At 44.8% G+C, this 19,542-nt stretch overlaps 1 protein-coding gene across 1 annotated transcript in view; it reads right to left on the reverse strand.

Annotated features, from left to right (window-relative positions):
• Window positions 1-19,542, reverse strand: part of EYS (eyes shut homolog) — a 556,153-nt gene that overhangs the window by 128,696 nt on the left and 407,915 nt on the right. Inside the window, 2 exon segments of the mRNA XM_066622702.1 lie at window positions 3,410-3,563; window positions 15,899-16,063. Coding sequence (XP_066478799.1) covers window positions 3,410-3,563; window positions 15,899-16,063 — 319 coding nt within the window.

Raw genomic sequence — 19,542 nt, forward strand, 5'->3', positions numbered from 1 at the left:
CACTCACAGACAAGGAGGGAAGGGAGATGGAGGGGGGAGGCAGGAGACGGAGAAAGGCATGCTCTGATTGGCTCTGAGCTGCTCTGATTGGCTGCTGGCGCTGCAGAGGCTTTTTTCTGCCTGGAAGGGTATTTTTTTTTCTTTTTTCACTAGAGACATCATGGACCACCTGGGGGGACGCTGCGGACCACCAGTGTTCTGCGGATCATTGGTTGAGAACCCTAGGTCTACACAAAGCAAGACTCACTCTGAATGAAACCGCAAACAAAAACTTATGGGTAGGGCATAGTGCGCGCATCATCAGTCCGCTTTACAGCAAGACCTCAGATAGAACCTCTTGCATAAACTTATGCACAAGCCACAGCATGAAAATTAATGACTGTAACAACATAGCAGTGAATGATCTCGTATTCAAACATGTGTGTAGCCATTAGCATTAGCAGCCATTTCCTTCTGGTCAGTTCTTTGGATCAACCCCACTGCATGTTTCTCTCAATATATAGCTCACAAGAGAAAGGGGATGGGTCTTTCTTTAGACTGACTAGAAAAAACAGAGAGACAAGTTGAAGTACAACATGAAGAGGTTGGATGGCTGCTTAATGCAATCCCCAAGCTGTGACTGGGGCAAGTCACCTTGAAAGGTCTTTCCCTCTTCTAGATGGACTGGAATCAGGAACAACAACTTCGGAGCAACCAGCACCCTGCCCCTATTTGGTCATTTGTTGCACAGGCGAAAACAGAATTATCAAAATTCAAGTTCTAATTCTGGAAGAAAAATCAGCGGTTATCTCATGCATGCATATGTTACAGCTTATGGCATCCGGTGCTGAGAGAGCTCACAAAGGCAATGTCATGTTTGCTTATTCCTTTGGCCACGGGATTAAGAATGAGTGGTGAAGGATTGCATGTGCGTTGTAGCTTGGTGAAGGATGTGCTGGTGAAGGGTATATGGTTTCCCTTTTTACATTGCAGAGGAAGTCACAAAAATGATCACCAGCTCATCATATCAGATGCATATAAATCACTGTCAGGCAGAGCACAGAGTTGCAGGGGCGGAATTTATCTCTAAAAACACTAGCCTTCCAAATAACAACATAAATTCAGATAAATGAAAGAATGTGTGAATGGAAATGGCATTCATTTCTAGTACAGCAATATGCTGCGCAGCAAATCTGTGAAGTGGGAAACTGGGAAATTAGCTTCTCAATGTGAAGCTTCAGTTTGATAACTAAGACCAATCTCTTCAGAGCAGTTTCACTAAATTTATAGCTCGTCTATTATTAGCTTTTGAAATCAGTAAACCATTTCATACTTCAGCCATATGGATCAGAGACGCTGCTGCCTCAGCTAATAAGGTGAATACAATTAGTTGATCAACATATCACAGAAAGAGACACTTGCAATTAAAATAAAAAATACAGGTTCCCTTTCCCTCCACCTCCCCTTGCTATAGAAATGTAGTCACAATTAAAGTTCAGTTTTCTAATAAAGAAAGGACATTGCTCGTGGGTCCACAGGGGAGGTCACAGTTTTTCCCTTTTTTTCATATACAACGTACATGAAAATTCACAGCATAAATTAAATATCTATGCAAGGTTACACAGGTCTGGAGTTTATTTCATGTTATTATAAGTTAGCAAGATAGTCACCATAGAAGAAACCATGGATAGAAAACAATAAGTCTAAAATAAAAGAACGGAAAACCACACCAGTTTTGCAGAGGCGTGGCGCGATCACTCTGCTTTCACTTTCTGAAGGCTGGGGAGCCCTGCAGACGGTCACGTAGGGCTCCCCACACCCCTGGGAGGCTGCTGCAGGGACTGGTAAGTAAATGCCAGTTCCTGCAGCCCCTTGAGCAACATAATCTTGGGGATTGTGTCACTGCCTTCCCCCCTCCCCCACTGCCTTCCCCGCTCCCATGCAGGCACTTACTGTGGTCCTCAAACTCCTTGAGAGTTTACATAAGAACATAAGAAGAGCTCTGCTGGATCAGGCCAAAGACCCATCTAGTTCAGCTTCCTGTATCTCACAGTGGCCCAACAAATGCCCCAGGGAGCAACAAGACAATAGACACAACCTGCGTCCCGGTGCCCTCCCTTGCATCTGGCAATCAGAGGCAACCTGTGTCTAAAACCACGAGCTTGCACATACCTACTATCCCTTATTAAAGGCATCCAGGCAAGATACCATCACTACTTCCTGTGGCAAAGAGTTCCACGAACTAATTACACGCAGGGTAAAGAAATATTTTCTTCTGTCTGTCCTAACTCTCCCAACACTCAGCTTTCGTGGATGTCCCCTGGTTCTGGTGTTATGTGAGAGGGAAAAGAGCGTCTCTCCACTCTGTCCATCCCCTGCATGATTTTGTATGTCTCAAACATGTCCCCCCTCAGGCGCCTCTTTTCTAGTCTGAAGAGGCCTTTCTAGATTTTTCTAGTCTAGTCTTTTCTAGACTTTTCTAATCTTTTCTAGACTGAAGAAGTTTGAGAACTGCAGACCTACTCTGAGGACTGATGTTAGCAACTGTGGATTTTAATGATTTTAGTTTTAGATACAGGCATGTGCCACTTAACAACAGAGCACAAAACAACAGACCACATATATGAAGGTGATTCAAGCACATCAAAACGGCCCTTAATGAGGCAATCAGGTCTCCCATAACCTGCAGCAGAGTGTCTCTTTACACAACAGAGAGGCTTCTAATGCAAAGAAGAGGCAGCCTATCTCCAGTAGCCCGTGCACCCAGCAAGTGTCTGGCCGGGAGTGTCTGTTCACACAACAAAGGCAGTAGACTGGACTGAATGTTCACTTAACAACCGAATCACATAACAACTGGGATAGGAGAATGTATCCCTGATGAAACATGATTACAGAACAACATCTTCAAATATTGTGATAGCTGGCCTGCATGCACCCTGTTCTCAAGACATATCCAGGATGAACGAACACTGAAAGGAGAGATCAGCACAGAGTCAACACATATGTAACTGAACACACATAGGGCTCTCTTTCTGCACTTGGCACCCCTGCTTTTCAAGAGTTTCCATTCACATGGAGGGAATCCTACACAGGTACAGTTGTGTATGCAGTGACCATGCAGACATTCAAGTATACATGCGTAGATTGGAGGCAGGACCTGCTACCCTGCTTGTATTTCCCCTTTCACATGCATTCACTCACCCAGATAAGTCAAGAAAATAAGGGGAGTGTGTGTGTAAGCGAGCATGCATTTTTCTTTCTGATATCCAGCTATGATATCTATTAAACAAATGCTTAGTTTTTCTGAAGAGGACCATATTTCATCCTTACCTAAGGTACGCATCTAATAAAAAATGTATGATTTTTCAGCAACAAATAGCAATTATATTTTGTTCAAACCTTTCTTCTAAGAAACATAGGAAATTCATACCTTAGTGCAATAGGCACGAGGGTATCTTTGCTAATGGATTCATGAGCAGTCACCTTCAGAATGGCCTGGGATGTGCCACAACCCAACTGAGCTGTTGGTCTTCCTTCCATGAGGTATAGGTGAAGAAAATATTCTCCAGCATGTTCATCCCTGGCTTTGAAGGCAATGAAAATATATTGAGGTTATATTTCCAGAAAAGAAGTATAAATATCTGAAACGGCAAGCTTCCCACCCCCAAAGGGAGCTAAGTAGTAAATACAGTTTTTATAAAAGCACAAATTATCCACAGCTTACTTGTGTTTTTTTTTCTGGTTCAGTGAGTGCTCTATGATACTCTTCTCTTTGTACAGATCTGCTTTCAGACGTGATGATTATGCAGTGATGACTTCGAAAACCCCAATTACAATTTGAGCATAAAGCCTCCAGTACTGGCATTGCGGTTTGTCACAGCGTGGGTGCCACAGAGCCGATGTCTCTGCAGCTATATGAAGGGTACCACTGGTATATTTCTTTCCTCCCTGTGAAATGTCCTCATCACAGGCATTGGAGAGGCTCTAAGAATCTATAGGAATCCAAAGGAACTGAATCTGTGTTGGAAAAGAGTTACCAGTGTCTCACCCCGGGTGCCAAATACCAGAGCATACCATTACTTGGCTGGTGAAATAGACCAAAACTTACAACACTTCCAATGCTTATCAGACCATGTCAGAAATATGGTCAGAAATATCACTGTTGGGCAATAAAGTCTCACAAAACACAGCTGGCAACTCAGCTGGCCGTGGTCTCAAAAATTGGATGGACATTCAGAAAGGATAGGAAGAAGCACAGTTGGGAGGTGAAGGGGACAGAGGAGAAGAATGAAGTAGGGCTGGAAGGAGCAAGGCAAGGAAAAGAGGGAAAGAAAGGAAGGGCTGGAGATCTAAGAATAAAGAGGTACAGCAGGAATGGAGGTGGGAGAAAGTGCTTGGAGGTGACAGAATGGAGGCCAGGTGGGCAAGGGGAAGCAGAAAGAGGAGACACTGAAGGAAAAGAAGAGATATGAAGGCTGTTGGAGGAAGCTACAGAAAGGGGAAAGAGACACATGGTCTGACACATAGTCAGGGAATGATGTTGACTCCAGTAGTCACTCAGAGGCAGCTACTACCGTTATGTGACCTGCTCCCTACATAGACTACTAGCACTAGGGGTGAGTCAATTCCTCCCAAGAAAGGCAATCTGAGGAACCAATGAAGGGCATTGGTGTGAGCTGAGCCAAACGAAATTGCCTTGGACCCTGCTGCCTGAAGACTAACAACAGCAGACCTCCCCACCTCCCACGAACCAGATCCTCACCCTCTGTAACTGTTCCTCTCAATAAAACCTCTAAGAGGACTGGATTTGAGTCTCCAATTTTCTGTGATTCCTCATCCCCTTACCATGTCATTACCCCTCACCCTATGATTTGCAGCTTGCCCAGGATGAGGCTGTGGGTGACACACACACAGGGGGTCAGCCATCTACCCAGAGGTCAGAATAAGATGCCTAATAGGTTTTCATATGCTGGCACAGTATTCCACCCATTCATTTCTGATGATTTTTAGATCTGAAAGCAGAACTCTGAAATTCTGTGTAGCACTTGTCATTGCACCAGCAAAAAGATGGTGTATGTTTGTAAGCGAATGCATGCATGTGCAAGAAGCAGGGAATTGACAACAAATGAGGCAGACATCACTGCCCGCTGGTCTTGCATGGACATCTGGCTTACACGACTGCAGTAAGTGTTTCTGTCTATTATATTGTAATCTAAAACAGAATTCATTTGGCAGCATGTTTAAAAATAAAACACCCAAAAGTCAATCATGAAAACATCAGATTCCACAAATGAAAACAACCTAATCCCGTATAGTAGTTCATGGATTAGCACTCTCTCTTCTCTCATTAAATGTCTATTGAAAGACACTGGAAAAAGTTATCTGTGTGTGTGTGTGTGTGCGCGCACACGTGCACATGTGAATAAAATTTATTAGTACAATCAACAGACCTAAGAACAATGCTTTGTAGAAAAAAAATGAATTGACAAGCTTCAACTGGTCTAGAATACCACTGCCAGGTTGCTGGCAGGGGCAAGTAGATGGGAACCCACAGGGCCTCTGAGAGGAATTTTATCAGGGGGTACAAAGTTTCTTTTGGGCCCCTTTGCAAAGGGGGAGGAAAGAAACAGAGCAGGGGAGGGTGGTGGTAGGTGAGCAAAATGGGGCAGGGAAGGGCAAAACAGGGTGGGGGGAGGGGGGACAGCTGGAAAAGTCTTTGGAACCCAGGCCTACCCACCCAATTTGCCAATTTGCTGGCCTTGGCAGCCTGTAATGACTTGGGATCAAGTTACTGGAAGGACCACTGCAACTGCCACACCAGCAGCGTGGACCTTCCATTAAACACAAATTCTGTCAGTGGAAGTCCTGCATAGGATTCAGCCATCAATTAATACATTTCCATTAATATTCGTTATTGTTTGAGAGAAAATAAAATTTGTGGAAATCAAGAGGTTTATCTAGGCTGGCAATATGGAGACCAGTACTCTATCAAACTTTTTCTTTAGTCAGTGTAGACATTACAAAAAGTAGTATGTGAATTAGCCTTTCAATTTCTTCAAGTGCATCTGAGCCTATACTATCCAAATAGTTTTCTGATAGGTTCTCCTATCAGAGCCTATCATCTATATTAACTATATACTTTCTAAACCTTTCATCTAAGAATGCTGAAGGTATTAAAACAAATATTAATATATAACTGAATGGAGGTAGTTTTGTCCTGGCATTTCTGAAAGTCCTTGATAATGCATTAGTAGAGATATGCCAAATCTTCTCTCTCAGATTAGCTTGTTGTTTCATTAGGCTTTATAGCAATTTTCTATAAATTGTTTATCTCCTATTCTTTCCTCATTTTCTCTCTCTTTTTAAAAACAGGTTATTCCTCTGGCAGGCACTGTAAACAGCAATCATTTACTTGCTTGGAACCTGTTACTCCTAAGTAATGTTCCGCAAGGTTCACGTTAAGAAAGCATTTGACTTAAAAAGGTCTTTTCAACAAAGATTTTAAGCTATTGAGTGAGGTGGCACGGTTCAATTTATTGTTATTATTGTCTGTCCCACAGTCAATAACGTTTTCCTTTAAGTAATGATAGTTTAGCCAAGAAGGCTATTATCTCTACAACATCAGTAAAAGAGATGCATGTTTTAAAGTCGTGTAGTTCATATACCCCACTCATGTTAAATTTTACAACTGAAAATTAACCAGCTAAATGCCTCAGTCACCTCTGTGAGTCCAGTTCCTACTGAGCTTGTGCTTTGAGAAGGATGAAGAATGTAATGGCTCCAATGGCTTAGTGAGTCCAACTGGTCCAGTTCAATTACACTCTGGGTTAATTTATCAAACCAAGACAAAAGTTTTTATTTTAAACAGGATTAATTTTTCATCCCTTTCTCTAAAACAAAAGGGATAGTCTGGGGACATAGGGTCCAATCCTATCCAACTTTCCAGCACTGGTGCAGCTGCAATGCAGCCCCAAGGTAAGGGAACAAATGTTCCCATACCTTGAGGAGGCCTCTGTGACTGCCTCCCCACCACAGAATGCAGTGCACACCCCATTGGCACGGCTGCACTGGCACTGAAAAATTGGATAGGATTGGGCACACAAACCTCAGAACCATAAGAAAGAACTTTCCAGCCAGATGGGAAAGCAAGTAATGATCTTTTGTTACTTGGGAATTGTGCTTTGCTGAGCAATTACAGTAGAAGGTTCATTTCAGGAGGAAAAAATGAGGATGTACAGTGTATCAAGACTTGAAAATGTTCATGAACAAAAGTCTCCTCAAGTAATGTATGGAGCCAATATCAAGGAAATTGATTATGCTCAAGAACTAGAACTAGAGAGTAAACAAGGAGGCCTTTTAAATCTGTGAGCAGTTCAGGGCCAAATCCTATCCAGCTTTCCAGCACTGATGCAGCCATGCCAAGGAGACATGCACTGCATCTTTGGGTAGGGGGGCAATCACAGAGGCCTCCTGCAGGTAAGGGAATGTTTGTTCCCTTTTGGGGGGCTGCATAGGTAGAGCATTGGCACTGGAAAGTTGAATAGGATTGGGCCCTCAATCAGTTACATGATCTGCAGTGATCATGCAAACTGCAAACTGCATTATCAGGATAAAGAAAGGCCTTAGCTTGAGGCTAACAATATGTTAATTTCATTTGGTTAGAAGAGGGGTTAACAATTTCTTTTCCAGCATCTTCATTATGCTGTCTATGACTGCATATGCCTTGCTTACTCAGACCAGGTACCTATCCTGTCTCAGGAGACTTGTAAGTGGAGGGCCACCTAACCCTGAGTTCTCTGTAAGTTTGAGGTCCTTAGATGACAAAGCTTGTTTGTCCCTTTGGGGAGAAGGGCGGGATAAAAATAAAGTTTCTTCTTCTTCTTCTTCTTCTTCTTCTTCATCATCATCATCATCATCATCTTCTGGATCTGTTTTTAGCCCCCAGGGGAAAGAGCAACTGAAGGACAGACTCATTCCTTACACCCTCCCCAAAAAAGCATGAGAGCCCAATCTTATCCAACTTTCCAGTACCAGTGCAGCTGCAATGCAGCCTGGAGGTAAGGGAACAAACATTCCCTTACTTTGAGGAGGTCTCTATAATTACCCTCCCACCACAGGATGCAGGACACACTCCATTGGCACAGCTACACCAGGCCTGGAAATTTGGATAGGATTTGGTCCCAAGACAAATCATTTCAAATATAAATTGGGGCTACACAGGGCACAATCCTATCCTGCGCTGGAACAGGCAAGCCAAGAGGCGGGATAGGGACAGGCAACCCTATCCAGTGCGGGATAGGGGCCCAAAGTGGCTCAGCCAGAGGTAAGGGGAAACTTTTACCCTTACCTCTGGGTAAGGCCCTGGCCCCAATGGGTCTCCTTGAACTTGCGCCACCTTTTGAGGTGGCATAAGTTCAATGAGAGCGGAGCGGCTTGAAGTCACTGTAAACTCCCTGGGAATGTGGCTTGGGATCTGGTGTAACTACCGGGTCCCAGACCCGCCTCCCGCTCCTCACCTGCCTGCCCCCAGGTTACCCACCACCTGCCCTCTTCCCGCCCCAGAATACCTCCCTCCTGCCTCCTCCTCCCTGCCCACCCAGAGTCTTTCATTGGCCAAGCTCAGACGACGCAAGACTCACTCCCTCTGTCGGTGTGGAGGCTGAATTCAGCCTCTGCAGGCTGGCACACCTCTGTGCGCTGGCCTTGCCAACTCTTGAGAAGGCACAAACGTGCCTTATGGCACATTTGTGACCCTCCTGGGCCAGTGCAAGGGAGCTTCTGAATTCCGCCCACAATCAATCAGGACTCATTTAACAATCTTGCAGCAGGCCCTGCCTGCCTTGTAGTACTCCTGTTAGTGTGGGTATCTAATTTGGAGGAGACAGCAAAACACTATTTATTCCCCTTTACCTCAGGCATTCCCACCCTCACTCAGAGCTGCTGACCATCCATTAATGGCCCAAGTTTCTCCACGGCAACCTCAAGAGGCAAGGAAACCGAATTACACTGGTCCCTCCTCTGACCCTGCTTACCTTGAGATGCACACCAAAATCTCTATTCCTACCATCTGCACAATACATGCAGATTGGTTTTTTGACCTATGGTCTATGTGACCATGCTGAAGATGAGAGGAAGATGAGCTGATATAATGGCTTGAAAAACACACCCCTTCAGATGTGGTACTTAATAGGATGCCAGGATTCTTCCACCTTGTGTGATAGCAGGATAGGGCAAAGAACCCCCTACCCCCATCGTGACAGCAGTAATACGCACACAAAAATTGAAGTAGTTCAGTGGTGTTACCATAATGTATCTCCATAGAATGGATTCATCAGAAATCATTTTGGCTATCAAAGCTACCCAAATTAACAGGAGACTTGGGAAATCAGCGAAGCGTTTACCAGTTTTCACTTTCAATCAGTGTAGATCATGCTCTCTTTAGGGAAGTATGCTGATTCTATTTATGAAGCCAGGTATTGTGTTTGCAGAGTAAAACACTAATTGGTCATCTGTATCCTGCTTTAAGAAAGAGTTTTTAAATCTTAACCTGCACTTAGACTATACAGCATCACATTAAATTCTTATTTAATGGCTCAGACAATCAAGTCAACAGGAAATTTGCTTTGCTTACAGCTGTGGTATGGAAGATCGACAGAGAGTGTGAATGGAAATGTGATCCTCTTCAGAGGGGCAATTTGTATGGATAGTGCCAACTATAAATGAGATCTGGCAGAGATTCAGCTTTCTACCTGCTGCTTGTTTTGTACCCGTGAAAATTCACAGTGACTATTAACACCTGTTGGAATGCTTCATCAGTACAACTAGCATTTATTTGAATCTTGCTGATTATGAACTTTTCCATGACTTGTTATGGCTTATGGCTACTATAGAAACCAATGTGTAGAAACCAATGTTTCTACAACTTTATGTCTACATTCCTTGTTGAGAATTTGGAGTTATGTCCAATTAGCCTTCTTTTGCTTTTTGTTCACCTTGCATCCATTCTAGTGTGGAACTAAGGGCACAATCCAATGGTCACCCCATGCCTCCAGTCCTCATGTTCTGACAGTGCAGCGTGCTTTCCAGTATCACAAAAGCCAGGCAGCTGTTGCACACTGCAGGGCTGCTGTCACACATGGAACATACAGCAGCAGCTCCCAATTTGTCTCCATTGGTGCCAGTAAGGTGGTAGTGCTGGAATGTTCATGGGGGGGTGAGGAGTGGATTCCAGCAGCAGTGACTTGCACCAGGATCCTATCCCTCTTTCACAGGTTGCCCTGCCCCTTTCCTCTGCTCAGACGTACACTGGCAAAATGGCTGGTGTAGGTCCAAGGAGACCCAAGGGTGACAAAGCAGCCCACCAGGTGGTGAGTAAAAAATATTTGCACTTATCTTCTGCTGGCTGTCCAACTGACCTCCCCACCACTGGATGCAGCATGCGCATCATCAGTATAGCTGAGTCGGAGTCAATGGTAGGGGATAGGACTGGGCAGTTAGTATTACAAAGAACACATAGCTGATGCGGAAAACAGCATCCACATATATAACTCCCCCCCCCCCCCAGTAATATCCAGTTGAACTTGTGTCCCAGGAATATTATGATGAGCAAATCCTCACCCTTGGCATTGGCAGCCACTGTCCAGGAGTGGGGGAAAAGTTAATTCTGCAAAATGATGCCAGGACCCAAGGCACATTCAACTACAGAGATCTCTTAACATAGTTAGCATTTTTGGCAGTCACTACATTTTTGGAAAATACCTAGTTCTGCTACTAACTGCCAAATCTTTGGTGAGCTTTATTCTCCATGCTGTGCTTCTGGGAAGGACAAATGTTCATGGAGTTGTTGTGGTGCTGGGGTAAGGCTGTAGCTTCTACCTAACATGACATTGCTTGTCTACAGAGTGGTTTCAACTGATTGAAAACAGCCTAAGTTATAGTCTTACAGCCCAATCCTAACATGCACTGGAACAGACAGACCAGCGGTCCTGTGCTGTATCCAGTGCACGTTTGGGACCAAAAAGCAGTGCAGATCGAGGCAAGGGGAATCACTTCCCCTTACCCTGTGTCGTGCTGTAGTAACTCTAATGGGACTACTCTGATCTGAGCCGCTTCAGGAGGTCGAGCAGATTCAAACAGAACAGAGCAATCAGAGGCTGATCCGTGCTGCCCGGGAATGGGGGGGGGTCAGGATCCGGCATAACCGCAGGGTCCTGGCCCTGCCTCCTGCTCCTTGTCCACCTGCCCCAGGAAACAACTGCCGCCCACCCTTTCCCCACCCTGGAACGCCTCCCACCTGCCTCCTCCCTGCCCTCCTCACGCCCCCCAACCGCTGTGCTGGCTGAGCTCAGCCAGTGCAACTCATCTGTCCTCCAGGGCCAGCGGCAGCACAGAGATGCCAGTGCATGTCTGTGCTTTAAGGCACTTTTACAACACTCTTGGGCCAGTGGAAGGGACTTGCGCCAGCCCAACTCCCCCTTTGAATTGCACCCTTAGAGGGGCAAAAAGCCAACTTAGGGCCCAATCCTACTGGCACTGTATACTGCTGGAATGAGCGTTCTGGTGACATAAGCCTTTCCAGCTGTCACAAAAGATGACATGCCAGAGTGTGCAGGTTGGCCATCTCAAGTGGTGAGTGGATGGCTCCATGCACCAGCGGCCTCCAGGCACCTGAAAGGCCAGGTAAGTATACATAGGGGTTGGGAGGGAGGTGGAATGGGCGGAATGGGGCAGGGGGTAGGCAGAATGGAGCGGCAATGGGATGGGGAAGAGGGTGGATCAGGACCAGGAAGGCACAAGGTATGGCATCAATGACATCTGCCAAATCCGAATCCCTTCCCAGTCCTGTGCCGTTTTAACGTGACTCCAGAATTCTCTAACAGCCCGATCCTAACTTGCGCTGGAGGCAGGCCTGTGTTGCATCCAGTGAAAGTTTGGGGCCAAAAGCAGTGCAACTCAAGGCAAGGGGAAACCTTTCCCCTTACCCTGTATCATGCTGCACTGGCCGCAATGGGTCTACTTAGATCTATGCCAGATCTGTGCAGAATGGAGCGGCCAGGGGCTGGGCCGTGCTGTGCTGCCTGGGAACAGGGTCAGGATCTGGCATAACCGCCAGATCCTGGCCTTTCCTCCTGTTCCTTGCCCTCCCACCCCTGGGAATGCCTGCTACCACCTGCTGCCCACCCTCCCCTCATCCCAAAACGCCCTGCCCACTGCATGCCCCCCCCAGCCCTTGTGTCAGCTGAGTTAGGCTGATGCAAACTTACCTGGCCAGGTCTGAACACAGTGCAGTGAGGTCAGCACAACTGTAAGGAGATACCACCTTGTGTTAGTACTCAGCCGGCGCAAGGAACTTGCGCTGGCCCAAGTGCTAGTTTGGATTGCACCCTAAATGTACCTGAATTCTAGCAACTGATTCCAACACACACACACACACACACACACACACTTTTTTCCCATTTCAAATATCAGCATTTACCGCAGCAAAAAGGGCTGTCACTGAACAATCATTTCTTATAGGAACCAACATAATTTGCCACCTGGGATGTGGTCAAATGTCTGCTCTGAAATCTTGATCATCTGCTTTTTGGCACGGTCTTAGTTCTTTTTTACAAAGGAAAAGCAAAGAGAAAAGTAGAAGTTTGTTCAGTAGTTCTACATCCCAAAGCAAAAAAAACAAAAAAAAAACCCTTCAGACTGGCATTGCTTCAAGAAACAGTATTCAAGACTTCAACAAATGCACCCTATGACACGCTCTTCATCTCATCCTCTTTTCCCTCTGCTTTATTAGAGGTTTCTTTGTACTGAACCACAAATTCAAAAGGTTTGTTCAGTTACAACTATGAAAAGCTCTCGTTTTCATCTCAACTGGTGCCCAAAACTTCTGCTCTGTTTCATAAGGTTTCAGAGTTGATTCTCACAAGATGCATTAAAGGTGGCTACTGTCAGAGTCTCAGTTTAATCTACCCCCTTATCCTCCCCCCCCCCAAGCTGGGTTTTAAGCCACATTTGCTGAACCAGGGCAGAAGAAAGTTGCTCTACATGACTTTGGGCGCAATCCTAACCAACCTTCCAGCACTGACCTAGCCACAAGGCAACCCCGAATTAAGGTAACAAACATGCCCTTACCTTGAGGAGGCCCCCTTGACTTCCTCCCCACTGCAGGATTAAGTGCACGCCACATTGGCACAGCTATGTCAGTGCTGGAAAGTTGGTAGGATTGCGCCCATAAAGGTTGCACATTTTGATTGAATAATATGCCCAAGGGCCGTAAATATCCTCTTGGCTTACTAAAGAACAGTTAGGTCCCCCAACATCTCAAATTATTATTATTTTTTTCTAGGGGCTCCAATATTCTCCCTTCCTCTTTTTGTTATTATGAGCAAAGGTTGAATGAGCCAGTAGGCTATTTCTAAAGTGGCTGTAACTTATGAATAACCCTCTTCTTGCACCATATACATCTATTCCAGTCTCCAAGAGGCACATGGTTTCTCCCAAGTTTCATTTGATGTTTTAAGGAGGATAGGCAGCAACAGTAAGGCCACCAATATAGACATGGTTGTCTATGTGCTCCACCTGATGCTGGTACTTCATACCCAGGTTGATGCCATTCTGAGAATGTCTTAATATGTAATCTTAGGTCCTTCATGAGAGAGAATGATTTCCCATTCTCTACCTGATGGTCTGGCAAGGGTTCAGATGGCCAGATGGAGGTGAATGTCTCCAATTTGGATCTGTCTATGACTCTAACATGAGAAGAACCAGGAGAGCTCTGTCAACATAGGAACAGGCAATGGTCAACATGAACATCAGTACTGATGGAACACTCATGTTGGCATTGGAGATACCTTCTTCCTCCACTATCTTTCCTGACTCTCCTTTGTCTGTCTTCCTAACAGGTTTGTTTGTAAGTTTGTGAGCAGGGCATGGCTACTGTTAATTTTATGCAAGCATACAGTCTTGTTCTTGGGTGTTTTAAAAATAACTACTACTACTACTACTACTACTACTACTACTACTACTACTACTACTACTACTACTCTGCTGCTATGAGGCCTACTAGAGTTGGCAACCTTCAGTCTTGAAAGACTATGGTATCGCACTCTGAATGGTGGTTCTGGAACAGCGTCTAGTGTGACTGAAAAGGCCAATTCGGGAGTGACAATCCCTTCCACACTGGGAGCAAGTGCAGTCTGTCCCTGGTCTGTCTCCCTGGCTATGGGCCTTCCTTCAGTCTGTTGGCAAAGTGTCTCTTCAAACTGGGAAAGGCCATGCTGCACAGCCTGCCTCCAAGCAGAACGCTCAGAGGTCAAGGTTTCCCATCTGTTGAGGTTCATTCCTAAGGCTTTCAGATCCTTCTTGCAGATATCCTTGTAGCGCAGCTGTGGTCTACCTGTAGGGCGCTTTCCCTGCACAAGTTCTCCATAGAGGAGATCCTTTGGGATCCGACCATCACCCATTCTCACAGCATGGCTAGTATAAACTGGGAATGTAATGGAATCAGTGATCCATTCTTACATTCAACAATCTGCCTATGAACTGACATCCAGATTAGAAAGGAAAATTAGGTAGAGGGGCCCCCGTATCCGTGGATCCCATATCCATAAAATCACTTCTCATAGAATAAGGGAGGGCCACCCATGCCCAACCCCCACCTCCAAAGGTGAGAGAAGCTGTGGCCTCTGCCTTGTAAGGCATAGGGAAGCCTCTGGGGCCTCCCTATTCCTTATAAGGCAATAAAAAGGTCATTTCTGGTTTCCATGGAGATTCTGGAAGTAGCATTTTTTTGCTGTTTTAAGTCATTCTGAGCCTGGCAGAGGCCTCAGGCAGACATGAATTCATGTACTTGGGGGGGGGGGGGGGTTTCCAGAACCCCTGTTCCAGAACAGGGGCATGCCTGTACTCAGTTTTACTGCTGAATCTAAGTTTGTGTACAAACTAGACCTGTACACAAATGTAACAAAGTGGGGCTTTCAACTGAAAGTACCTCATATTTTTTTAAAAATGGCCATGCATGGGGACAATCCCCTGGAAATGGGGAAGTCTATACTTTTCCACCATGCCATTTTCAAGACAGAATTTGCTCTCGTTCAAGGCAAACAGCCCCAGAAGCTAAGGGCTGCAGGAGTTAATCAAGGCTTCTCAGTGTGAAAATGGACTGCTGGAAAAGCGTGAATGCACGCACCCCAGTCTATATTGAATTTGTCTGAATTGTGGCTTGTCTCCCAATTTTTCCAATACTACAGTTTAGTTAGATGCACTGCAAATGTACAAAGGCTGATGTAAGAACAGAGAAAGGAAATGCAAAAACATTGTAATGGAAGGACTCTATTACTGAAATATCCATTGTTACTATTTACTGGGGGGGAAAGTTAGCATGAATAGGTTCTTCATTTTTTCTGCTGTCCCTCAACCACTTATTTGCAGGTTCTGTGGTGGGCCCATTTACAAACATGGGCTCCACACAGTTGTCTGCCCTGAAGTTATTAACCTGCAAGCAATAAAGATCAATAAAGATAACAAAGAATTAGCCCTGGTTGTGTTGTCCATATTCTATTTATTTATCCTCAGCCCACCTGCACAAAGTGAAAGAAACAGTGAGACAAAACATGAGACAAAATCATACAATTGGTGACCAGATAAATGATAAGCTAACCACTCTACTTATAGATTGCAGTTTGTATGATAAACAGCATATAGATAGCAGCTAACTCATAAAGCCATGCAACCTTCTGAAATACTACAACATTTGAGGATTTTTCTTCTGAAAGCTTCAGTAAGAGTGACATCAAGATTAGAAATATATGTGATATGAAGAAAAAACATTATCCAATGGTGGAAATAGCCCATTCATGAGCAGAGTTTCATGTGTGAGAATCTGGCTCCAAGACTACAGAATTATTAATACATTATCTCTACTCACTGTAAAGAAGAGTGCCATTTAAAGCTGTTGTCTTCACGGTCAAATAGAGCATCACTCTATTTTGTTGTTGCTCTGTTGATTCAAATCTAGCTCCAGTCAGAGATGTTAGAGAAGGGAGTTCTAAATAGGAGTTCCCACTGAAGGAAGGGAAAAACAGTGTTGTATCTGGAACAAAATATAAACAAAGAACAGTCTGTATAAAATTAAATGAAGTGTCATCAGCATAATAGCTGCACATCCCCACCTAGTGCTGTTCATGTTTCTCAGAGTTTCCCCACTCCAATGGAGTTTGCACTGATACGAGGTGCAAGGTTTTAAATTCCAGGCGAGGTGCTCTTCGCCCAACTCCAGCTGTGGCTAAGTGGTTAGAGAACAACTCTGTGGAATTGCTAGTGTGGGTTCTCAAGTAGTCTAGGAGTTGTCTACTCTTCATTTCCCCCCCCCCCCAGCCACTAGTGTTGCTGGCCAGTCATGAAAAATGCAAGTGTCTTCCTGGTGAGGAGATGTCCCTTAGCTGAACTTGAACCCATCTTATCTGTCTCCAAGCCTGTATCTTCGTACACAGTGTCTTTGTACAGGGGCTACCAGAATTGTGCTTTCCTTAAGTGTTATTACGGCTCTCCTTGTGACTTGTTCTTCCCTTGGCAAAAGGGTTCCTTACAGCGGGCAGCTGCTCTTGGCATGGGGAGACCTGTGTGTTTGATGTGTTTGCAATCTTCCAAGTGAGCTATCTTTCTACTTTTGCTCTGCTTAGAAAAGTATTCCTTGGATGTGTGTGTGTGGTTGTGTGAGTGGAACAAGGGGACTTGGGTAAAGGGGCTCTGAGAACTTCTTTGCCCTGTTCACTGCAGATGCCATTGCAACTCCTGTAGAAGGTCAGGGTGCTGTGGAATCCTTGAGTCGTGGGCTGTGTGTGTGTGGTATCCTAGGGACATCTCTACAGTGTTGGGGGTGATGCCTGTTGCTCATTCCTAGTGGCTGGCATGGGGGGGGGTGTCCCCTCAGCAATGGCCTCTTATTGACCCTGCACTTGCTCCTGCCCCTTGCTAAGTTAACCCTGGTGGCACTTCTCTGTCCAATTGTACTGAGGCAGTGACTGGTCCCCTGGACATCACACTGATGATACATGGACATTTATTTATTTATTTATTTATTTGTTTGTTTAACTAACTAACTAACTAACTAACTAACTAACTAACTAACTAACTAACTAACTAACTAACTAACTAACTAACTAACTAACTAACTAACTATATTTTTATTCTGCCTTTCTCCCCAAAGGGAATCAAAGCGGCTTACAAAACACAAATGCATAAAACATAAAATCACAATTAAAAAAGCAAATTACACAATAAACTAAAACCCATAACACAATTAAGACAATCTTAAAAACAGTAACACTCTGTTACAATAAAACTGTCACATGGCAACCCCCCCCCCCACGGAGCACTCACTGGGGTCAGGGACAGCCGGGTAGCTCCGCAGCGAGTCGGGCCAGGACACTGAGGGAGAGAAGGGGGGAGCCACTAGGGTCCCGCTGCGGCCCGCGTTTCAGCCTGGCGAGCCCCGGGCTGGGTTCTTGCAGCTGGAGTGGCACCCAGCAGTAGCTGCTCACCACACAGCCTGCCTGGAATTCCAGCTGGGCCAAGATCTCAGAAAATCTCAGGCCTGTGTCGAGGCCGGAAAGGGTGGGGCAGTGCAAGCATGGGCCAAGGTTCATGAGAGGCCCTGCAGCTGCGGGGAGAGCTGACTTCTCTCCTGGCGGCTGCAGCAGCAGGGAGGCAGCCTCATGGAGCTCCAGCTCTGACTTTGCATGGCTGATCCCTGGCCTGATGGAGGCCTGCCATACTTCGGCCATGGGAAAAGGGGCCTGAGGCTGGGAGCTCCCTGGATTGGGATCAGCCAAAAGGGACAGCCGAGGCCAGCAGAAACCCTGAGCCCCGGAAGCCAGGGGTGTAGGCTTGTAGGCTTATTTCGCAGTTACTTTGTCTGGTTGCTTCTGTGCTGGCAGATCAGATAAATTTAGTTTTCGCCCCTGTCAGTCTTAAAGTTGAGGTCACTTTGGCTATTGTATCAGTATGAGAGGAAACCCATGTGTCCTCAGGCACTTCTCTGTTTTGGCTTTTGGGTTCACTGGAAAGGAAGTTGCTTTTCCCTCCCCACCAGACCCTTAAGTTGGGAATTCTGGAGCATTTTCAAGAGACTGCCAGAGTAATATTCAAACTGAAACTAGAATCCCACAGGAAACCATTCAATTCCTACAATATACAGAATTCAGGCACATTGCTCATAAAGTTGGAACCTTAAGTTGATATCTCCCAACTTTTTGGGGGGATGAGGGAGTGATTTTTAATTATGAATTTTTCAGTTTCTTTTTACAAATGCTTTCCCCCCATTTAATCTCTAGTAATCAGATCTCATAACAGCTGGGTCAGTACTCCTTCCATTCTTTAATCTGCAAATACCATCCAGCAAAAAGCAATTCAATTTGCAAAGGTGCAAGTTTGGCAGTAATAACACATTCAAAGTAAATGCACTTTTCATGATTAAATCTTTATCTGGTTACTGGCAAATGGTAAATTAACTTGTTTTATACACTCATCTGAATCAGAATGAATGTTACCAAAATGAAAGTCCATTTAATGCACATTTATCCTTTCACCACTATATTTGCAGTTCTGCAAGCATCATTATGTTGTTCTTAATGCTTTCCAAAGCCAGTTTTATTACAATCATTATTAATAGCCCCAGTATATTTCACTATGCCTTGGTAATGACCCTTGAGAGCTGCCATAAAGATAAATTAGCATATTATCTGCATACATTGTGATGGTGGAATGTTGGAGTCAAAACTATATCACTTGCTATAAGTAGAGAGAGAAACATCATCCAAACACAGACTCGGTAGCACAGCACTGTTATTCCAATGAGGACTTTCTATTGGAATAATAAAATCAACTTAATGCCAGAAAAAAACTAGTCTTTGTTGCCACATATTGCACATCAAAATGATGCATTGCACCAAATACCTGAATAAAATTAAGCCATAGATTAGCACCGTGGCTGACAGCTCTATTTAAAAGTCTGCATAACATTGAGTTGGTATATTATAGTATGCACAGGCAGAATTTCTACAAGCTGTTTTCTTTAAGTCACCTGGTGTCATGAACAAGTATCCTCTCCTGAGAAAACTCCTTTCACCCCTCTAAAATACAGCAATCTGTGGACTCTGGAGCTGAACAGTAACTATATGTCAAATTTGTTGCGTACTATAAGAAAACTGGAGAGAGGTAGAACCAATTTCCACAATCTGCCTTTAGAAGAGAATCAATTTTTTTGTAAAGCATTGGCACAATATATCAATGCCTCAACAGGCAGCCTATAGTAGATGGAGGCAATTCTTATAGATGATATGATCAAAATGATTGGTCTTCATGTTTGGGATTTTCAGGATAAGAAGACATTAGACATCTCATAGACATTGCAAGGTCTAAAATCACCTTGCACCTCTCTGTCTTGGCACTTACAGGCAGTCATTTGCATCCAATGTCAGCATTTAGCAATGTTAGCATTTGTTTTGTGTTTTCATTGTCGCCTTGATGCAGTAGACAGTTTTGAATTTTCTTCTGTGCAGGCAAACACTG

This window comes from Tiliqua scincoides, chromosome 1, assembly GCF_035046505.1.
Source record: "Tiliqua scincoides isolate rTilSci1 chromosome 1, rTilSci1.hap2, whole genome shotgun sequence".
Lineage (NCBI taxonomy): Eukaryota > Metazoa > Chordata > Lepidosauria > Squamata > Scincidae > Tiliqua > Tiliqua scincoides.